Below are 19,508 nucleotides of genomic sequence, written 5' to 3'. Positions count from 1 at the left end.
ATGAAGATCAGCCATGGGTCCCGATACTAGTTGTGTCAATGGAGACCAAACACAAAATAAATGTTCATCAAAGTCATTCACATTAACAGTAATTTCATATCAGCTATATACTTTTGATTGCTCTTTCCAATGGACTCCCCCGACTCACTGCCTCTCCTGATATAGAAAGGCTACAGCTGCCAGAGACAGACCATATGTCTCCTCTCCTGCCTCTCTCTCAGAGCCTGGTGCTTTCCAGGCTGCTTCCACCGTTTGTACTGTGGTTTCCTAATGAGGTTGTGAGATAGGCCTTAATAAGCACCCCCTGAGTTAAAGGAGGCGAGGGGGTCGACCCCTCCATACCGCTGTTTACTCACTGCTAGGTGATGATCTTCATTTCTGTTGCTAAAGATACCTCCGCAGTACAAAGGCACCTTCTTTTCCAGTTGCTACAGTTTCATCTGTCTGGTTTACACTTTCTCAAAATGTATCTGAAGACTCCATTGACAGACTCAGGTCTGATAAACCTGGCTGAGGGAAGAGTAACGTCTGGCTGTTTGTAATGCGGCCTCCTCGGGGTGATTTGCATAACAGTTTACAGTCCATGTGGCCGTCCAGTACCAGGAACACTGACATGACAGATGCCTTTTGATCTATATGGAGAGTTAGCTGGCACTTCCTGCAAGCCTCACAACAGCACTGCGTGTGCCTGGGGATATTTAGGATGCTTCATTTCCCCCATTTTGTCAGTCGGCATGTAGCCCCAGCATTTAGCACTTCTGCACAATGGTAAATATGCATGGAAACGGGCCTAATTTAGTCCCTGTTGGATTTGGACTAGGCACCTGGTGGTGACGTTCGCCCGGCAACACATAAAAACCAACACTCGGCCCTAATCCCAAACCCAATTCATCACAAAGTGCTGCTGCGGCTCCCTTTGAAGAACCATGACGGAATGCCTAAAATACACCCGACTCGCTTCCTCTTTTCCCCCTCCTTCTGTCATTGTGTCCTTTGATATGAAGTGGTGAATTGTCGGTATAGTACAAGGAATGGAGTAAAGACAGAGACTGGGGGAATGAAACACCGACACCCTCCCGAAGAGAAGAATAAACAACAGGGACAAAGACATGTAGGTGACAGGTTGGAGTGTCTGCTGAGTGACTTCTAAATGAGGGCTTCCAACGCCATTATAACTAATAAGAGTAGTTTCTGAATGTGGAAGTGATACAGTAAATTGTGTAAGTAGGTTCATACACTGAGAATGCAAAACATTAGGAACACCTTCCTAATATTGAGTTGCACCCCCTTTTCCCTTCAGAACTGCCTCAATTCGTCAGGGCATGGACTCTACAAGGTGTCGAACATGTTCCACAGGGATGCTGGCCCATGTTGACTCCAATGCTTCCCACAGTTGTGTCAAGTTGGCTGGATGTCATATTGTTGGTGGTGGACCATTCTTGACACACACGGGAAACTGTTGAGGCTGAAAAACCCAGCAATGTTGCAGTTCTTGACAGAAACCGGTGCGCCTGGCACCTACTACAATACCCCGTTCAAAGACACGTAAATATTTAGTCTTGCCCATTCACCCTCTGAATGGTACACATACACAATCCATGTCTCAATTGTCTCAAGGCTTAAAAATCCTTCTTTAACCTGTCTCCTCCCCTTTATCTACACTGATTGAAATTGATATAAAAAGTGATAAGGGATCATAGCCTTCACCTGTATTCACCTGGTAAGTGTATGTCATGGAAAGAACAGGTGTTCCTAATGTTTGGTACACTCAGTATATTTTAAAAAAACATTGAAAAAAATCAGACCAAAGTAAAACCATTCTCACCCAGAAGAAAAAGACAAAAGCTAAACAGTTGAGACAGTGGGGTGCACAGAGAGCCTATGAGTGTTTGGATGTTACCCTGCTCTGAACTGTACCTCTCATACCTGCAGGCCAAAACACTTCACGCCTGGGCTTCTTCTCCACACATCTTACATCTTATCAAACACATAATACCATCAAACCAAAAAATGGGATTTCTGATTGTTCTAGGGGAAACATGATCATTATTTAAACTTTGCTCCGAGGGGACACTGTATTTGAGGGTGTGACAACAATAAATGGTAGCAGGAAAACAAAAGGGGACGTTTTTTTTTAAAGTAACCCCAGCTACCCGTCTACGTACTGTAGTCCCCACACATTTAAGTTGCCAGAGGAAACTGTTACACTGCAGACTCTTTTGATCATGGCAGGTTCTGACTAACTGTCTGTTCTGGGGAAGAGGCTGATGAAAACCCTTTGTGTCGGTTTCCCCCCAGAGACTGAGACAGAAGAGAGAGTATAGTGAAAACACTTCTAAAGTAAGAGCCAGACTGTCAGCAGTAAGAAAAAAACAAACCAGGGGAAATTAAGAACTTTGTTGGGGAACGCTGTTGTATAGCCACCATCAATTTATCCTGGCCACTTGTGCACATTACAGAAAAGTCTATCTGTTATCCTGGCTGCTGGCTGTCTGGCCTTGCAATCCTCCCAACCTGCTCCCACCCACTTCCGATTCACATGAACAGTTCTAGAAATGGGAGAGCTTACCTCTAATGTAGTTAATACTATTTTTGCTACCGAAGAAAAATACGCATCCCAGAGGAACTGAGTCTGCTGCCTGAGCGCCAATATTTTGTCATGGTCCACAGATCTGGTAATTGAAGAAACCTGGGGAAAAAAAGGACAGAGTAAAACATTTAATGACTGTGAGAGAGTAGGGGAACATGGGTTATTCTCTGGGCAGATGTGATTAGGTGAAATCCTCCTTCCCGAGGGAGGCCCATGGACACACTGACTCCTCCCCTGGGAGCCATAGCAACACTCTCTGTAGGGTTCTAACCACCCTTTAGTGGCTACTACTTGAGGGACCAATGACATCGTTAACGACGGTACTCAACGGTCAAATTACACTGTCATTTGTGTGGCAGAGGACTAATGGAATTTTCTGTCATATCGTTCCAATTGAGGACTATCCTCTCCAGTGGTATCTCCAAGCATAGGCCAAACTGCTAGAGAGAAACGGAGGTGTTGGTATGTGCTGGTAAACCAGCCTTGTGTGAGAGAGGGTGAGCCCCTCAGCTAGGGATCATGTCCCTCCTGTGGCAAACACACAATGCTATCAAACCCTGCTAACTGACAGATAGCACTGCTCTGTCCTGTCACTTCTCATCTCCGAGTCTCCTCATCAATTATACAAACATTGAAACATACAATTGAGAATGTGACACGTGGCAGGAGAGGGGGCAAGAGAGACAAATCAGCGTTGTCACAATGAACGTCACATTTCTTAGCCCCAAATCACAAAGACAACCCCCCCCCACCTGAAGCCTGAAAACAATGTCTGTCTGAGCTGATGTTTGGCAGTGACAGTATTTCTAGTTTTAATACAGTCAGAGGCAGGACATAAATAACGGCAATCTAATCACACAACCCTCTCTCCATTAGTGTTTATGTGTCTTCACTGTGGGGGAATATACTACTCCACATGTTGTGCTGAGTTGTTGCGTGTCATTCTTCAACATAATTGAACGCAATGAGATTCCATTTTCACAGCAGGTGCAGCAACTTGATTGTCGTATAAAACCAAAACAGTGGATTGACTTAAAAACTCTCCTTCACTCTCATTTTGTCCCAACACACACCACCACAGCAGTATGGTGTGGGAGCCATTTACAAACTCTGTGACTAAAGCCGGATGTACAGTGGGGTCCGGAATGACTTGGTTCCTTGTTAAAGATGAGCAAAAAAGACTGTATAAAATAATTAATAAAAATACTGAGCTATATTGTATGATGCAAAACAAGGGAAAAATATATTATTTTATACTAATACAATTGCTCAGAGAAAGAGATTCTGTTTAACAAGTAATTCAACAAATCTCAAAGAGCTAAGGGTCAAAATGATTGGATCCCTTGTTTTCGATAGTCCAGCACCCTCCCCTTGCGAGGATAACTACCCTGAGCCTATTTCTATAATGTTTTATCAGATTGGAGAGCACATTGGGAGGGATCTTAGACCATTCCTCCATACAGAATCTTTCCAGATCATTGATATCCTTCGTCTGTGCTTAAGGACTGCCCTCTTCAATTCAAACCACAGGTTTTCAATGGGGTTCAAGACCAGAGACTAAGAGGGCCACTGCAAAATGTTGATTCTGTGGTAAATTAACCATTTATTTGTGCTTGGGGTTATTGTCTTGCTGGAAGATCTACGTTTCAGCCTCCTGGCAGAGTCAACCAGGTTTTTGGCTAAAATGTGCTGGTACCAAATACCAGCACATTTTAGCCAAAAACCTGGTTGACTCTGCCAGGAGGCTGAAACGTTCATGATGCCGTTGACCTTAAAAAGGGCCTCAGGACCAGTGGAAGCAAAATAGCCCCAGAACATCAAAGATCCACCACCGTATTTTACAGTAGGGATGAGGTATTTTCTGCATATGCACTGTTCTTTTGAAGGTGAAACCCACCATTGGTGTGCGTGGCCAAAGAACTTTATTTTCATGTCATCTGACCGCCTGGATTTGACTAAACGGCATTGGCACTTGGATTGGAACCGGTGTTATGGTGATTATGACATGAACATGGAGTTCTTTAGCCACGCACACCAATGGTGGGTTTCACCTTCGAAAGAACATATACAGAAAATATCTCATTCCCATGACATCAAGTATCTGGAAAGATTATATATGGAGGAATGGTCTAATCTCGCAAGGAGAGGGTGCTGGAGTATGGAAAACACAGAATCCAATCATTTTGACCCCTAACTTTTAGAGATTTTCTGTATTACTTGTTAAAGAAAACCTCTTGCTATGTATTAGTATAAAATAATGTATTTCTTCAATACTTTTGAGCATACAATATACTGTAGCTCAGTATTGGTTTCATTTATTTGATATAGTATTTTCTGCCCATCTTTAGCACGGGATCCAATAATTCCGGACCCACTTTAAGTTATTACCTTAACCATCATAACCATGTTTATATCTCTGTTTGTACATAGGAGTTTATCTTCCATGCATATAAAGATCACATTGGCTTATCTTACTTACAATGAATCCCGGTGGAAGATTATCTATACACATGTAAACCATCTCAATAGCCATTCGTCATTTTTGGAGTGTAGAAAAGTTGCAGTGCCGTTACAAAAGTTTCTGATTAGTTTTTAATCAAAACACAGTTAGCTGGTTCTTTTCCATAAACAACTCATGCAAATCTTCGTCGTAAGCAAGTTGGGTTTTAATAGGAAATTAGATGTAAACGGAAAATACATTTTCCCAGAGAAAACCACTGACATTTACATTGAACAATCTAAACACAAAATGGAACTACAAACCAGAAGTGTTTTGACCCTTCAAACTTCGACAACATTCCTCACCTTTTAGCATCATTTTGTATCGAACTTCCACTCTGAATGCCCGAGGGCTCCATGGCATTTCATCTGACGCCAGTGTGAATGCAGTTCTACACAACTTGTGACGAAATTATTTAATTACTGTTAACAATTATTTGTGCTTTTAAATGCACCAACACTGTCATTATTACTGTCATTGTGTTTTTTTCTTTTTTTCCTTCTGAAGACAAAACGTCCATAGGTGCCTCATATCCTGTCACAGCATATCATACACATACACGACATGACCAAATGAATGTGGACACCTGCTTGTCGAACATCTCACTCCATGGGCATTAATATAGAGTTGGTCCCCCCCTTTGCTGCTATAACAGCCTCCATTCTTCCAGATGTTGGAACCAAGACCGTAATTATAATATACAGTGGGGCAAAAAAGTATTTAGTCAGCCACCAATTGGGCAAGTTCTCCCACTTAAAAAGATGAGAGAGGCCTGTAATTTTCATCATAGGTACACTTCAACTATGAAAGACAAAATTAGATTTTTTTTCTCCAGAAAATCACATTGTAGGATTTTAATGAATTTATTTGCAAATTATGGTGGAAAATAAGTATTTGGTCAATAACAAAAGTTTCTCAATACTTTGTTATATACCCTTTGTTGGCAATGACAGATGTCAAAAGTCTTCACAAGCTTTTCACACACTGTTGCTGGTATTTTGGCCCATTCCTCCATGCAGATCTCCTCTAGAGCAGTGAAGTTTTGGGGCTGTTGCTGGGCAACACAGACTTTCAACTCCCTCCAAAGATTTTCTATGGGGTTGAGATCTGGAGACTGGCTAGGCCACTCTAGGACCTTGAAATGCTTCTTACGAAGCCACTCCTTTATTGCCGGGGCGGTGTGTTTGGGATCATTGTCATGCTGAAAGACCCAGCCACGTTTCATCTTCAATGCCCTTGCTGATGGAAGGAGGTTTTCACTCAATCTCACGATACATGGCCCCATTCATTCTTTCCTTTACACGGATCAGTCGTCCTGGTCCCTTTGCATAAAAACAGCCTCAAAGCATGATGTTTCCACCCCCATGCTTCACATTAGGTATGGTGTTCTTTGGATGCAACTCAGCATTCTTTGTCCTCCAAACACGACGAGTTGAGTTTTTACCAAAAAGTTATATTTTGGTTTCATCTGACCATATGACATTCTCCCAATCTTCTTCTGGATCATCCAAATGCTCTCTAGCAAACTTCAGACGGGCCTGGACATGTACTGGCTTAAGCAGGGGGACACTTCTGCAGGATTTGAGTCCCTGGCGGCGTAGTGTGTTACTGATGGTAGGCTTTGTTACTTTAGTCCCAGCTCTCTGCAGGTCATTCACTAGGTCCCCCCGTGTGGTTCTGGGATTTTCGCTCACCGTTCTTGTGATCATTTTGACCCCACGAGGTGAGATCTTGCGTGGAGCCCCAGATCGAGGGAGATTATCAGTGGTCTTGTATGTCTTCCATTTCCTAATAATTGCTCCCACAGTTGATTTCTTCAAACCAAGCTGCTTACCTATTGCAGATTCAGTCTTCCCAGCTTGGTGCAGGTCAACAATTTTGTTTCTGGTGTCCTTTGACAGCTGTTTGGTCTTGGCCAGGGTGAAGTTTGAAGTGTGACTGTTTTAGGTTGTGGACAGGTGTCTTTTATACTGATAACAAGTTCAAACAGGTGCCATTAATACAGGTAACGAGTGGAGGACAGAGGAGCCTCTTAAAGAGGTCTGTGAGAGCCAGAAATCTTGCTTGTTTGTAGGTGACCAAATACTTATTTTCCACCATAATTTGCAAATAAATTCATTAAAAATCCTACAATGTGATTTTCTGGATTTTCTTTTCTCTCATTTTGTCTGTCATAGTTGAAGTGTACCTATGATGAAAATGACAGGCCTCTCATCTTTTTAAGTGGGAGAACTTGCACAATTGGTGGCTGACTAAATACTTTTTTGCCCCACTGAATATGGGGGGAGACGCATCCCACCCCAATATTCAAATATGCTCAAAATGCCCCAACCAATATATTGATTTCATAAAAAGAAAAGATAATTGCTATGCTACGACAGGCAACCACGCGCCGGCGCCCAAAATAATCATTAGCAAATGTAATCAAAATCATAACTAAAGTTAACAAATTGCCATTATTATTACTACCGGTTCTAGTATTACAGGATAGGGCCTTCCCCAAACTATTGCCACAAAATTGGAAGCACAGAATCGTCTACAATATCATTGTATGCTTTATCCCGAACCATGAAACCCAGACCATTATTCCTCGTCCACCAAACTTAACAGTTGGCACTATGCATTGGGGGAAGGTAGCATTCTGCTGGCATCCGCCAAACCCAGATTCATCTGTCGGACTGCCAGATGGTGAAGCATGATTCATCACTCCAAAGAACGCGTTTCCACTGGTCCAGAGTCCAAATGCGGCTAGCATTACACCACTCCAGCCGGCTGATCAGCCATGGAAACCCATTTCATGAAGCTCCCATAAACAGTTAATGTGCTGATGTTGCTTCCAGAGGCAGTTTGGAACTCAGTAGTGAGTGTTGCAACTGAGGACAGATGATTTTTACGCGTTACGCGCTTCAGCACTCGGCGGTCCCGTTCTGTGAGCTTGTGTGGCCTACCACCTCACGGCTGAGCTGCTGTTGCTCCTAGATGTTTCCAATTCACAATAACAGCACTTACAGTTGACCGGGGCAGTTCTAGCAGGGCAGAAACCTAACGAACTGACTTGTTGGAAAGGTGGCATCCTATGACGGTGCCACGTTGAAAGTCACTGAGCTCTTCAGTGTGGCCATTCTACTGCCAATGTTTAGCTATGGAGATTGCATGGCTGTCAATGGCGTGTATTCATAAATTCCAAGGGAAGCCAGGCTTCCCCAAAAAATAGACAAATAAAAAAAATGGAAATCTATCTTTTGTCTCTCTGTGTTTCATAATCTTCCTTCAATTAGCGCGACGCACAATTGGCCCAGCGTGGTCCGGGTTTGGCCGGCGTAGACCGTCATTGTAAATAAGAATTTGTTCTTAACTGACTTGCCTTGTTAAATAAAGGTAACATTTTTTGCAAGACGCTGAATGTATCTCACAGGAGAAAGCATTCGGGCTTTCGAAACAGCGTGTAGGCCATAAATCTGATACTGTCTGGTCCAAACGAGTATGACATTGTTGCCTCCCGTAGCATTGGAGGCAAGGGAAGCCAGCAAGCATCTGGCCTCCTTTGACAAAAACATTTTTGAAAATGTTTTGCCAATCAGCGTTGAGCTAAACTGTGAATCGTCCTGGCACACACCAAAAAAAGTGCCAAGGGAAGCCAGCTTGGATTTGGCGTCACTCCTATCATATCCCATTGAGAGCCTACGTCATTGACAGAAAAACTAGCTAAAATGGTCCCTTTCCTAAATTAGCCATGGATGGAGATGGGGATTTGGACTTGTGGTTTTACTTAATTCTTTGTACTGGCCAATGATTATAACAGCAATTCCGATCCAACCATTAATTAATTTACTGTTGTGCCCCTGGCCTGAGAGTATGGAAGTTCAATATGTAGCTAGATGTAGAAGGTTAATGTTAACTAGCTAACATTGCCCATTAATGAAAGTTAGGCTAGTGAGCAAACATTTTAGCCAGGTAGCCTAGGACAACAAAAAATAAAAGTGTGTACTGCATGACAGAGTGATACAATCAACATGAAAGAGAGGAGGATGAGATTGGCGTTTAGGGTGAGTAGGGTGAGTCAACATGTTTTTCTACTTGCACGATTGCGCACACACAAGTTGATTGGACTAAATTGTGTTTGGTATTTTTGATATCTTATAGGTATAGTTGTAATGGTGCTGGAATAGTGGAGGCAGCTCCTGTTTTCTTTGTGATTTGTGGCAACTCTCTGTGGTTCTAAATCCATAGTTGTTTAGTGATCTGAAAATGTCAGAAACATTCACTTGCTTGACCATGCTCTAGATCTGTTACATGCAATATGCTTTGTGGACTTCACTGGGCAGGGGCTGCTATCCGGTTTTGTGATAAAACAAAGGTGTTGTTGAATTCTGCTACGGTTTTCTTATTGTCTCGGCCTTTAGGCCTATATATCACGGTCGCAAGGCATATGAATTAACAGGTTATGGAGCAAACAAAATGCAACAAATCACAATACAAGTCGTAATACGGCTTTTCTTGGGGGGGGGGGTCCCCTGTGATTTTACCCACGCTCCGCTACTGATGGCTGTGTGCTCGATTTTATACACCTGTCAGCGACGGGTATGGCTGAAATAGCTGAATCCATTGATTTGAAGAGGTGTCCACATACTTTTGTATATATAGCGTATCTGACAACAATTAGCATGCTTTTAGGACGGGGACTTTGTAACGAGAGGGTGGAGAGGGAGAGAAAAAACATTTGCTTCCCTGAATGTCTTCCATTCAACAGCATATAGTCACAAATAATTACAGGACTTGCAATAAAACCCATTTACGACTTTTAACAGGCTGCTCTTGCATTGTGTGGCCTCAATAGTGCAATTGATTGTACATCTAATTCCAATCCAATCTTTGTGAGAATCAGTAGTATGAGAAATATGTGTCAAGTTTCTGTAATGTGTCAGGGCAGCTCCTTTACGGAAACCGGCTAATTAATTGTGCTGATTTCATAAGTGGGGGTAGAGCTGACAAGAAGGGGAATGGTACCTTCAAGCTAAATCCTGTCATTATATCTCGGGACACACATCCTTTCCTCATTCTCTTCACTTTCATGTCCACATGACATTTTGGCTGTCGTATTTCAAACCCCTCTCTTTCTCACCACATTAATAACCGGCAAGCTCAGAGTCATGAAAGGGCAGATAGGTAGCAGCTACTAATAGATGCAGTAATGAAATAACCTAAAATATCATACACCTTGCATGACATAATTAATGGGAGAGTTTATTGATACAGGGGACGTGGCTACGGGAGACAGGCAGGGGCCCGGTGGGTTAATATGTGAAGGTACCCTGGCATTTGATTCCACCCCTCTGCAAACAAGCGCCTCTGAAACCGTGGGTGTGGGTGTGGTTGCCCCCCCCCCCCAAAGTTACTATATCGCAATTGCAAAGAATTATGAATATATTCATTTGGAGAGAGAGGTAAACGTTATCCACCACAGTGGTCCTTACTAAAAACACAAAGTGAGTTGTGAGGCCCTTGTGTTCTAGCCTATGGGGCAGTATGATAGCGGTGAAAAGAGAGAGAGAGAGAGAGATCAGTGTCATAGGGAGGATGTCTCCATCAGTAAGCTACCTGCAGTAGGAGCCTCTCGTCCCCGATGACAGCTGCTTTGCTCCAGTCGATGATCTCAGAGAAAGGCAGCTCCCAGCCGTTGCTCAGTATGACAGGGATACAGGCAGCCTGGGGGGGAAGAGGGGGTGAAGGATGGGGAGGAGGGGGGTAGCCCAGGCAGAGGAGGCACAGAAAGGGTCAGATATACACAGACACCTTTATTATGGTTAGCTCTCTACACTTCTACAGGACTGAAGAAGAAATAGGCGAGGTTATCCAAGAGCTAGTCTTACTTTACACACTCCTCTGGTATGTTGTGGGATTTCTCTCTGGGAAAGTGAAGTGTCAGATTCCTCTGCACTCATGTCTACAAACAGGTTCATCTGAACGCCTTTCACACAGAGTAAAAGGTGGACTATTAGTCACACAATGGTAAGGCGTATTGTATAAAGTTTTTTACTAGAAGCCATTGGTTCTTATCAATAGTGCAGAGAATGAGTCACTAGCAACACAAACAAATATGCGACCAATTACACAATATTATTTTGAGTTTTGTTTTCTTTGTCTGTTGAACATACTTCATCAAGCCTGTTTTAATATTCAGGAATACATGTGGTCTTCCTCACAGCAGCACCTTTATAATGAAATGGAAATGAGAAATGGTTTCATCCGTAAACTTCTTTACACAATTTAATTCAAGGAAACACCACAGTAACACATAAAACAGTTAATCACTTAAAGCCAGGCTTTTACAGGGATCAAATTCTCTACAGAGCTAAATTTACAAAGGATTCACTATTAATGGATGCTCAGAGGTGAGAAAAGCGAAGTGGCAACCATTTTTAGGGAGAATCAACTGGGTGCGCTAGCACTTACGGAGAAATGAATATGGCCTACTTCATTAGAATCCCTTTAAATTTCCAGGCTGCGTACTGAACCAAGCATTTTCAACTGAGACTTGGATCTCCATCATTAAAAGTTTGACACTCATTTGGGACTTAAGGAGAGAAATGCCAAGTCCATGATTGGAGGCCTGTCTGTCTGTTTAAATCCCCTTTGCTCTTTGGTCATGGAGGACTGTTATGTAGAGGGGGGAAGGGAAAGACAGAGGTTTGGTTTGGCTGCAGACAACGCGTTTCCCTCCAACAACACAGCCTGGCTCAGCGTCGTGGCCTCGTCTCCTTCTCCCCTCCCATTCTCCTCCCCCCTTCCCCTTTCCTTATCCTCCTCCTCCTCTTCTCTCCTGTGTTGTTGGAGGGAAACACTGCAGCCAAACCAAACCTGCAGCCAAACCAAACCTCTGTCTTTCCCTTCCACCATCTACATAACAGCCCTCCTTTGAGCCTCGCTTGACAGATAGATGACGAATAGGAGAGAGCTCCCTCACACAATATGAAAGCTCAATCTGTGTCATGTCTAAAACCTGTTTGATGTTCCTGTTTCAAAGTGTCCCCTCTGAAATCTGGGTGCGGAATGCAACTGCCTCACCCTTAAAAGGCAGCACAGAACGCACCATTTTGGGAGCCGCAAATCCGACTAGCTCCCAGTCGGCACTGAGATGATTATTTCCACATTTGAATTGTTACCTACAGTGTGTCTGCCTAACTGCTGCACTGACCCCTTTTAGAGAGTGGGGTAGAAATGACTAGGCTGCTTCCTTCATTCTTTACATTGTACCCAGGCCTCAGTGTATCTGGATGTGATAACACTATACTTTCTTATTAGATTCCACATTTGAGTATACAGTACACAACATTAAGGACACCGTCCTAATATTCCAAGTTGGCTGGATGTCCGTTGGGTGGTGGACCATTCTTGACACACAAGGGAAACTGTTGAGCATGAAAAACCCAGCAGCGTTGCAGTTCTTGACGCAAACGGGTGCGCTTTGCACCTACTATCATACCCCGTTCAAAGGCACTTAAATTTTTTGTCTTGCCCATTCCCCCTCTGAATGACACACTTACACAATTCATGTCTCAATTGTATCAAGGGTTAAAAATCCTTATTTAACCTGTCTCCTCCCCTTCACCTACACTGATTGAAGTGGATTTAACAAGTGACATCAATAAGGGATCATAGCTTTCACCTGGATTCACCTGGTCAGTCTATGTCATGGAAAGAGCAGGTTTACCTCATGTTTTGTATACTCAGTGTATATAGACACATGCTTATCCATAATGGGATGGTTCAAAGTCATAAACAATCCTAAAATACTTCTATAGAGGCTTCTGTCAGTCCAAATAAACATGCCAGAGATGAGAAGACCAGGTGTTAATGGAAGTGGGAGGTGTTGGAAGAGATAAAAATAGGGCTACTCTGTTATCTACAGCACAGAAATCGTCTGCGGCTGTTTTTGAAAAGATGACAGGTTGTCAATACCAATAATCCAAGCATCAGGCCTGGCAGCCTGCAGGACCTGCACAACTCCCAGGCTCCAATCGCGGCTGCTGTGCAGACGACTAGCATCCGTTACCAAGGAAACCACTTGGAGACTCAGAGGGACAGGGTTTTGACGGGGAAACGACAAACTACGTACCTGGAGGGCCTCAAGAAAGCGAAAGGAACCCAGCCTGCGACCGCGGGGCACCAGACAGAAGCTTGAGTTGTGGAGCAGCTCCTGGTAGTCGAACCTGGAGACAGACAGAAATAAACTTTGTCAGACTCATGGAGACATCCCACGAGCTAAGATCGACTCCTTTGAGGTCCAAAGGACGAAAATGTTCAAAAACCCCTGTCAGTGAGTTTTGTGGAACAAGTAGAGAGAAAATGTACAGCAGAAAGAGACAGGTTAGTTTACAGTAAATGTGTCCTTAGATGAAATGCATGCAAACAACAATTACAGCATTAAAAACGTTGGTGTGTCTCTTTGTTAACAGCTGCTGGTGCGCAATCTGTAATATTAAGGAAGTCTCTGGGTTTTGCTCGCCTGAGTTAGAATACCTCATGACAAGCTGTGGACCACACTATTTACCAAGAGAGTTTTCATCTGTATTTTTTCGTAGCTGTCTTTTTACCACCACAAACTGATGCTGGCACTAAGACAGCACTCAACGAGCTGTATAGGGCCACAAGCAAACAAGAAAATGCTCACCCAGAGGCGGCGCTCCTAGTGGCTGGTGATTTTAATGCAGGGAAACTGAAATCTGTTTTACCTCATTTCTACCGGCATGTCACCTGTGCAACTAGAGGCAAAAAAACTCAAGATCACCTTTACTCCACACATGGAAACACATACAAAGCTCTTCCTTGCCCTCCATTTGGCAGATCTGACCATAACTCTATCCTCCTGATTCCTGCTTACAGCCAAAAACTCAAACAGGAAGTACCAGTGACTCCTAATACGGACGTGGTCTGATGAAGCGGGTGCTAAGCTACAGGACTATTTCGCTAGCACAGACTGGAATTGTTCCGTGATTCATCCGATGACATTGAGTTTAACACAGTCACCAGCTTCATAAATAAGTGCATCGACGATGTCCCCTTCCACAGTAACCATACGTACATTTCCCAACCAGAAGAAATGGATTACATGCAACATCCGCACTGAGCTAAATGCTAGAGCTGCCGTTTGCAAGGAGCGGGCCACTAATCCAGACGCTCAGCCCAGTCCAAGCTCTTCTCTGTATTGGCACCCTAACAGTGGAACCATCTTCCCTCTTGTGGTGTCAGAATTTGGGGTGAGCTGTTGTAACTTCAAGGGATATGTTTTGTGTTGGACTGTGATGTTATGCCTTTCAATAGACTCCTGGTATGTCTGCACCCGAAGACAAGGCCATTCTGTTCCGGAACGGTTGCTTGTATAGAATAACGGTTGTGTAAACAATGTGATTGTATTATCACCTCCGACTATATAAGGGACATGTAATCATTCATGTAACCACAGCATTCATGTAACCATTCATTCTGAGTTCTTTCCTCTGAAATCTGAGGTAGATCTCCCCTGCAGCTGATTGCTATTGATAATGCATCCACCCAGGTGAGTCCTGTTTGGGCACATATTCTTGACAGTTTATTTGTCAGAAAACGATTATAGCGTTCTACAAGTCCATAACTTTCCGGGTGAAGCAGTACATGTAAATTCCTCTTAACTTGCAGCATGTCACACAGTTCTGTCATTATCATTGAGGTGAAATAGGTGACTCGTTTCAGGAAACTAGGCGTATGTCGCTCCTCACTAGTTCACAGGAGCGGCATTGGAATGTGAACATTTATTTTTTATCAAAATGCGTTATTTGGCAGAAATGCTTTCTGGAACATGTGAGCTTTCATGTGCCTTAATAACAAACTTGTATTCCATCCATAAATATGAATAAAAGTGTTAAATTATGAGCCTAGTTGGTTTAGCCATGGAAAAAGACAGGAACCTTCCCGCTAGCCATGATTGCCTGAGATAATGGATGGGCTGGAAATCCTGGGAGATGCATTTGGATTGGTCTGCCATGTCTTCTGTCTATAACGTGAGCTGTTCAGTATGTGTTGGCTGTCCTTTCTACTGCGCCATTTTTGAAACATATAACATTAGCCCTCGAGAACTACAAAAGTTTTGCTACTTTTCTCAACATTGATGTTGCAGGAGCTATCGACAGTTCAGTTGGAAAAAGTGATGGGCTACTTTCTGCACACGCCATGGTCAGTGTGAACAGTAGTGACTAGACACAAAGCTGACCAAACAAAATGAAGTTAAATGGTTCCAGTCTGCCGTGAAGCGTTCATCCATATATACGGGTAAGAGTCTAGCTACATTCTCAGACATTATACGTTTCTAATTCTGTCAGAATGTAGTTTTTATTGCAAGCTAAAGTGTACTGTTACTTAGAGAGCAAATGTTAGCTTGCTGGCTCGCTAGCTAACGTTACATGTATGATCTATTATTCGAATCAGAAATCCATTTGCATTGCTAGTTATAGCCTAATGTTAGCTAGCTAACGTTGAACCTAGTTTGTTAGCTTTAGCTACCTGCAGATTAATTCTACAGCTATGACAATGTTTGTATTGGTAGTAGTATGAGTTGATATTATGACGGTTCATTGTTCAACAAGATCGCTACCTGTCTAAACAAATGATTCCACTTCTGTCGGATTATTACATGACCCATCAAATTAGACAGGTGTGTCTGCGGGTGATTACGGCCTTATATTGTATTTCATGAACATGAGTACATGTCTAGACAATAGTGACCCATCCACTTAGCTAGATGTGGCTTAGGGGAGGTTATAGCATTTCCTTCACATGACCCATCAATTTAGACAAGTGTCAAGTAAGCGTTATCAATAATGATAAAGTATTTATTAAATATTTTTATCTGGACACTTTCTGTTTTTGATATTGCTACTATGCAAGTAACCACTTCATTGTACTGTTTACACCTTCTATATCCTGTGCATGTGACAAATAAACATGGCCTCACATGTGAATCCTTAAAGAGATGGGTGGGGCTAAGGCTTTAGAGGATGTGAATGATGCTGAATGGGTGTAGACAAAGAAGAGATCTCCAGTAGATGTACCAAAAAAATTCAAGGGCCATTTTCTCAAAAGTTTATCAACGTTCAAAGCAGAATTACTTTCCCATTGTTCCTCAACCAAAGTGTATGATTGACCATTTTCTAGCTCTGAGTCTCTACTTTTATCCAATGTAAAAAAACACAAGTTCAAATGTTGCTACATAAGACCGAATCGAGGCGGTCGGTCACATATATGTACCCTTATAGCTATCTACACTTTGTGGTGCACAGAATCATGGAACAATGTCTTGTAACAGGCACTTACCCCCAGTCTTTGCTTCCTCATTTGATGTGGGGAAGGCTTCAACCCATTTGGAGTAACTGTCAACCATTACCAACATATCTTTTTTCATTTTACAGACAGGTGAACAAAACGAATTTGCATATTAAAGGGGCCCCAGGGGACTGGTAGGCTTGACAAAGAGGTCGGTACTTGCTTTCGGTACTTTTATATTCTTGACAAATTAGACATTGGGCACAGATTTGGGTGTGTACTATTCTTTTCTACAATGATTTACCTTTCCCCCTCCGGAGACATGACTCACACCTTGATTCATGTCCCCCCAAAAAACAACACAGCCGGTTAAATAAAAATAAACTGTTTTAACTTCTCAAGGGACATGTTCTGTGTTGGACTGTGATGTTTTACCTTTCATAGACTCCGGTTATGTCTGCACCCTAAGACAAGGCCATTGTATTCCCAGAACTGTTGCTTGTATTATTAAATAACTATTGTGTTAACAATATGATTGTATTATCACCTCCCACTATATATGGGACATGCAACCATTCACTCTGAGTTCTTCCCTGTGAAATCAGAGGTAGATCTCCCCTGCAGCGGCTTGTATTAAAGCTTTTTCTATTATACAATTAAATAGTCTCTGCTTTCATCTTTGGATCTAATTTTCAACATCAACCTGAAGCTAGGACAGCAGAGTTCCTGCCCATCTTCCGAAAGCACCCGAAACTCTACCTCTTCAAAGAATTTCTTAAATAATCACCTTGACCCCACCCCCAAAACATTTTTTATTAAATAAATAAATACCCCCAAAAATGTACTTTCCTGAACCAACACTTGCACTTGACTCATACCATGGCTCATTTAACTATTTGATTTAGAATTTTAGGATCCCTTTAAGTATCAAAAAAATATATTTACCAATTACTACTATAGCCCATATAATCGCATTGAACAACACATTCATAAATGGCAAAAAAGACAGTCAAAAGATAAATCATAAAGAATAAGGTTTTGAAGTGTCTGTCCTATATCTAGGAGATAAAAGAAAGCTCAGGAAATATATATATATTTTTTTACACATTTAATCCCTTATATCTGTTGGCACAAACTACCTCCATTCTTCCATTCATTTGTATGGGTTACCTAAAAACGAGCCACGTGACACTTGTGAGGGCCGTAGTGCAAAACGGAGAACACCATCATGTTCACAATTCTCATCTTTTAGTTTGTAGGCTGTTCGGATGCCACAGGCATTTTTGTGAGGACACAGATTTTTCGGGATGTCTCATGGTCTGACAAACACCGCTGTAGCTCGGCCACTTTCCACCAAAGATGCGGAAGGCCCACATAGGCGGATTCTGCGGATTGAGACACAGACCATGCAAAAAATCTCTATCTTAAATTGACGAATTTTGATGGGGATTAAAAAAATATATGTTACTTAAACTGAACAAAATATGTATAGTGTTGGTCCCATGATTCAGAAGCTGAAATAAAAGATCCCCTAAATGTTTTATGCGTACAGAAACCTTTTTTTCCCCCAACTTTTGTGCACAAATTTGTTTACATACCTGTTAGTGAGCATTTCTCCTTTGCCAAGATAATCCATCCACCTGACAGGTGTGGCATATCAAGAACCTGATTAAACAGCATGCTCATTACACATGTGCACCTTGTGCTGGGAACAATACAAGGCCACTCTAAAATGTGCAGTTTTGTCACACAACACAATGCCAAAGATGTCTCATGTTTTGAGGGAATGTGCAATGGGCATGCTGGCTGCAGGAATGACCACCAGAGCTGTTGCCAGACAATTCAATGTTCATTTCTCTACCATAAGCCGCCTCCAACATTGTTTTAGAGAATTTGACCGTACGTCCAACCGGCCTCTGCACCTAGTCAGCTCAGGGATTCAAACCAGCGACCTTTCGATTACTGTCCCAACGCTCTTACCCACAGACCACGTGTATTGCGTTGTGTGGACGAGCAGTTTGCTGATGTTAATGTTGTGAACACAGTGCCTGCCCAATGGTGGCGGTGGAGTTATGGTATGGGCAGGCATAAGCTATGGACAACGAACACAATTGCAAGTTTTGAAGGAGCGTGCAATTGGAAAGCTGACTGCAGGTCCACCAGAGCTGTTGCTGGAGAATTTAATGTTAATTTATTTTCCATAAACCGCCTCTAACGTTGTTTTAGAGCATTTGGCAGTATGACCAACTGGCCTCAGAACCGTAGACCACGTGTAACCACACTAGCCCAGGACCTCCACATCTCGCTTCTTCACCTGTGGGATTGTCTGAGACCAGCCACCCAGACAGCTAGTGAAACTGAGGAGTATATCTGTCTGTAATAAAGCCCCTGTGTGAGGAAAAACTTTCTGATTGGCTGGGCCTGGCTCCCCAGTGGGTGGGCTTGGCTCCCAAGTGGTTGGGCCTATGCCCTCCCAGGCCCACCAATGGCTGCACGCCTGCCCAGTCATGTGAAATACATAGATTAGGGCCTAATTAATTAATTTTAATTGACTAATTTACTTATATGGACTTTAACTCAGTAAAGTCGTTGAAATTGTTGCACGTTACATTTATATTTTTGTTCAGTATAGATTGACACACGGGTGCATCATTAGACTTAAGAATTAAACAGGTTAACAGTCACAAGGCCAGACAGATTACCAGGATACGTACTCAGAGTATGTGCTGATCAGCTAGCAAGTGTCTTCACTGACATGTTCAACCTCTCCCTGTCCGAGTCTGTAATACCTACATGTTTCAAGCAGACCACCATAGTGCCTGTGCCCAAGAATGGCAAGGTAACCTGTCTAAATGACTATCTGTAGCCATGAAATGCTGGTCATAGCTCACATCAACACCATCATCCCAGAAACCCTGGACCCACTCCAATTCACATACCCCAACAGATCCTCAGATGACGCAAACAGTCCACACTGCCCTCTACCACCTGGACAATATGAAAACCTGGCAGTGTGGCCTGGCAGTGTGATTCCAGGACAACAACCTCTCCCTCAACGTCAGCAAGACAAAGGAGCTGATCTTGGGACTACAGGAAACGGAGGACCGAGCACGCCCCCATTCA

The 19,508-nt window shown here is 42.9% G+C and overlaps 1 protein-coding gene across 2 annotated transcripts in view; it reads right to left on the bottom strand.

Annotated features, from left to right (window-relative positions):
• The window catches only part of LOC115139415 (exostosin-1-like), a 257,301-nt gene that overhangs the window by 32,886 nt on the left and 204,907 nt on the right, over positions 1-19,508 (bottom strand). For both annotated transcript variants that reach the window (XM_029676760.2, XM_029676761.2), the window contains exons 3-5: positions 13,207-13,300; positions 10,689-10,796; positions 2,570-2,689 (exon numbers count right to left, since the gene is read on the bottom strand). In XM_029676760.2, coding sequence (XP_029532620.1) covers positions 2,570-2,689; positions 10,689-10,796; positions 13,207-13,300 — 322 coding nt within the window. The remainder of the gene's footprint in view (positions 1-2,569; positions 2,690-10,688; positions 10,797-13,206; positions 13,301-19,508) is intronic.

Source organism: Oncorhynchus nerka, linkage group LG13 (genome assembly GCF_034236695.1).
Source record: "Oncorhynchus nerka isolate Pitt River linkage group LG13, Oner_Uvic_2.0, whole genome shotgun sequence".
NCBI classification, from domain to species: domain Eukaryota; kingdom Metazoa; phylum Chordata; class Actinopteri; order Salmoniformes; family Salmonidae; genus Oncorhynchus; species Oncorhynchus nerka.
This window is presented reverse-complemented; position numbering and strand designations above follow the sequence as displayed.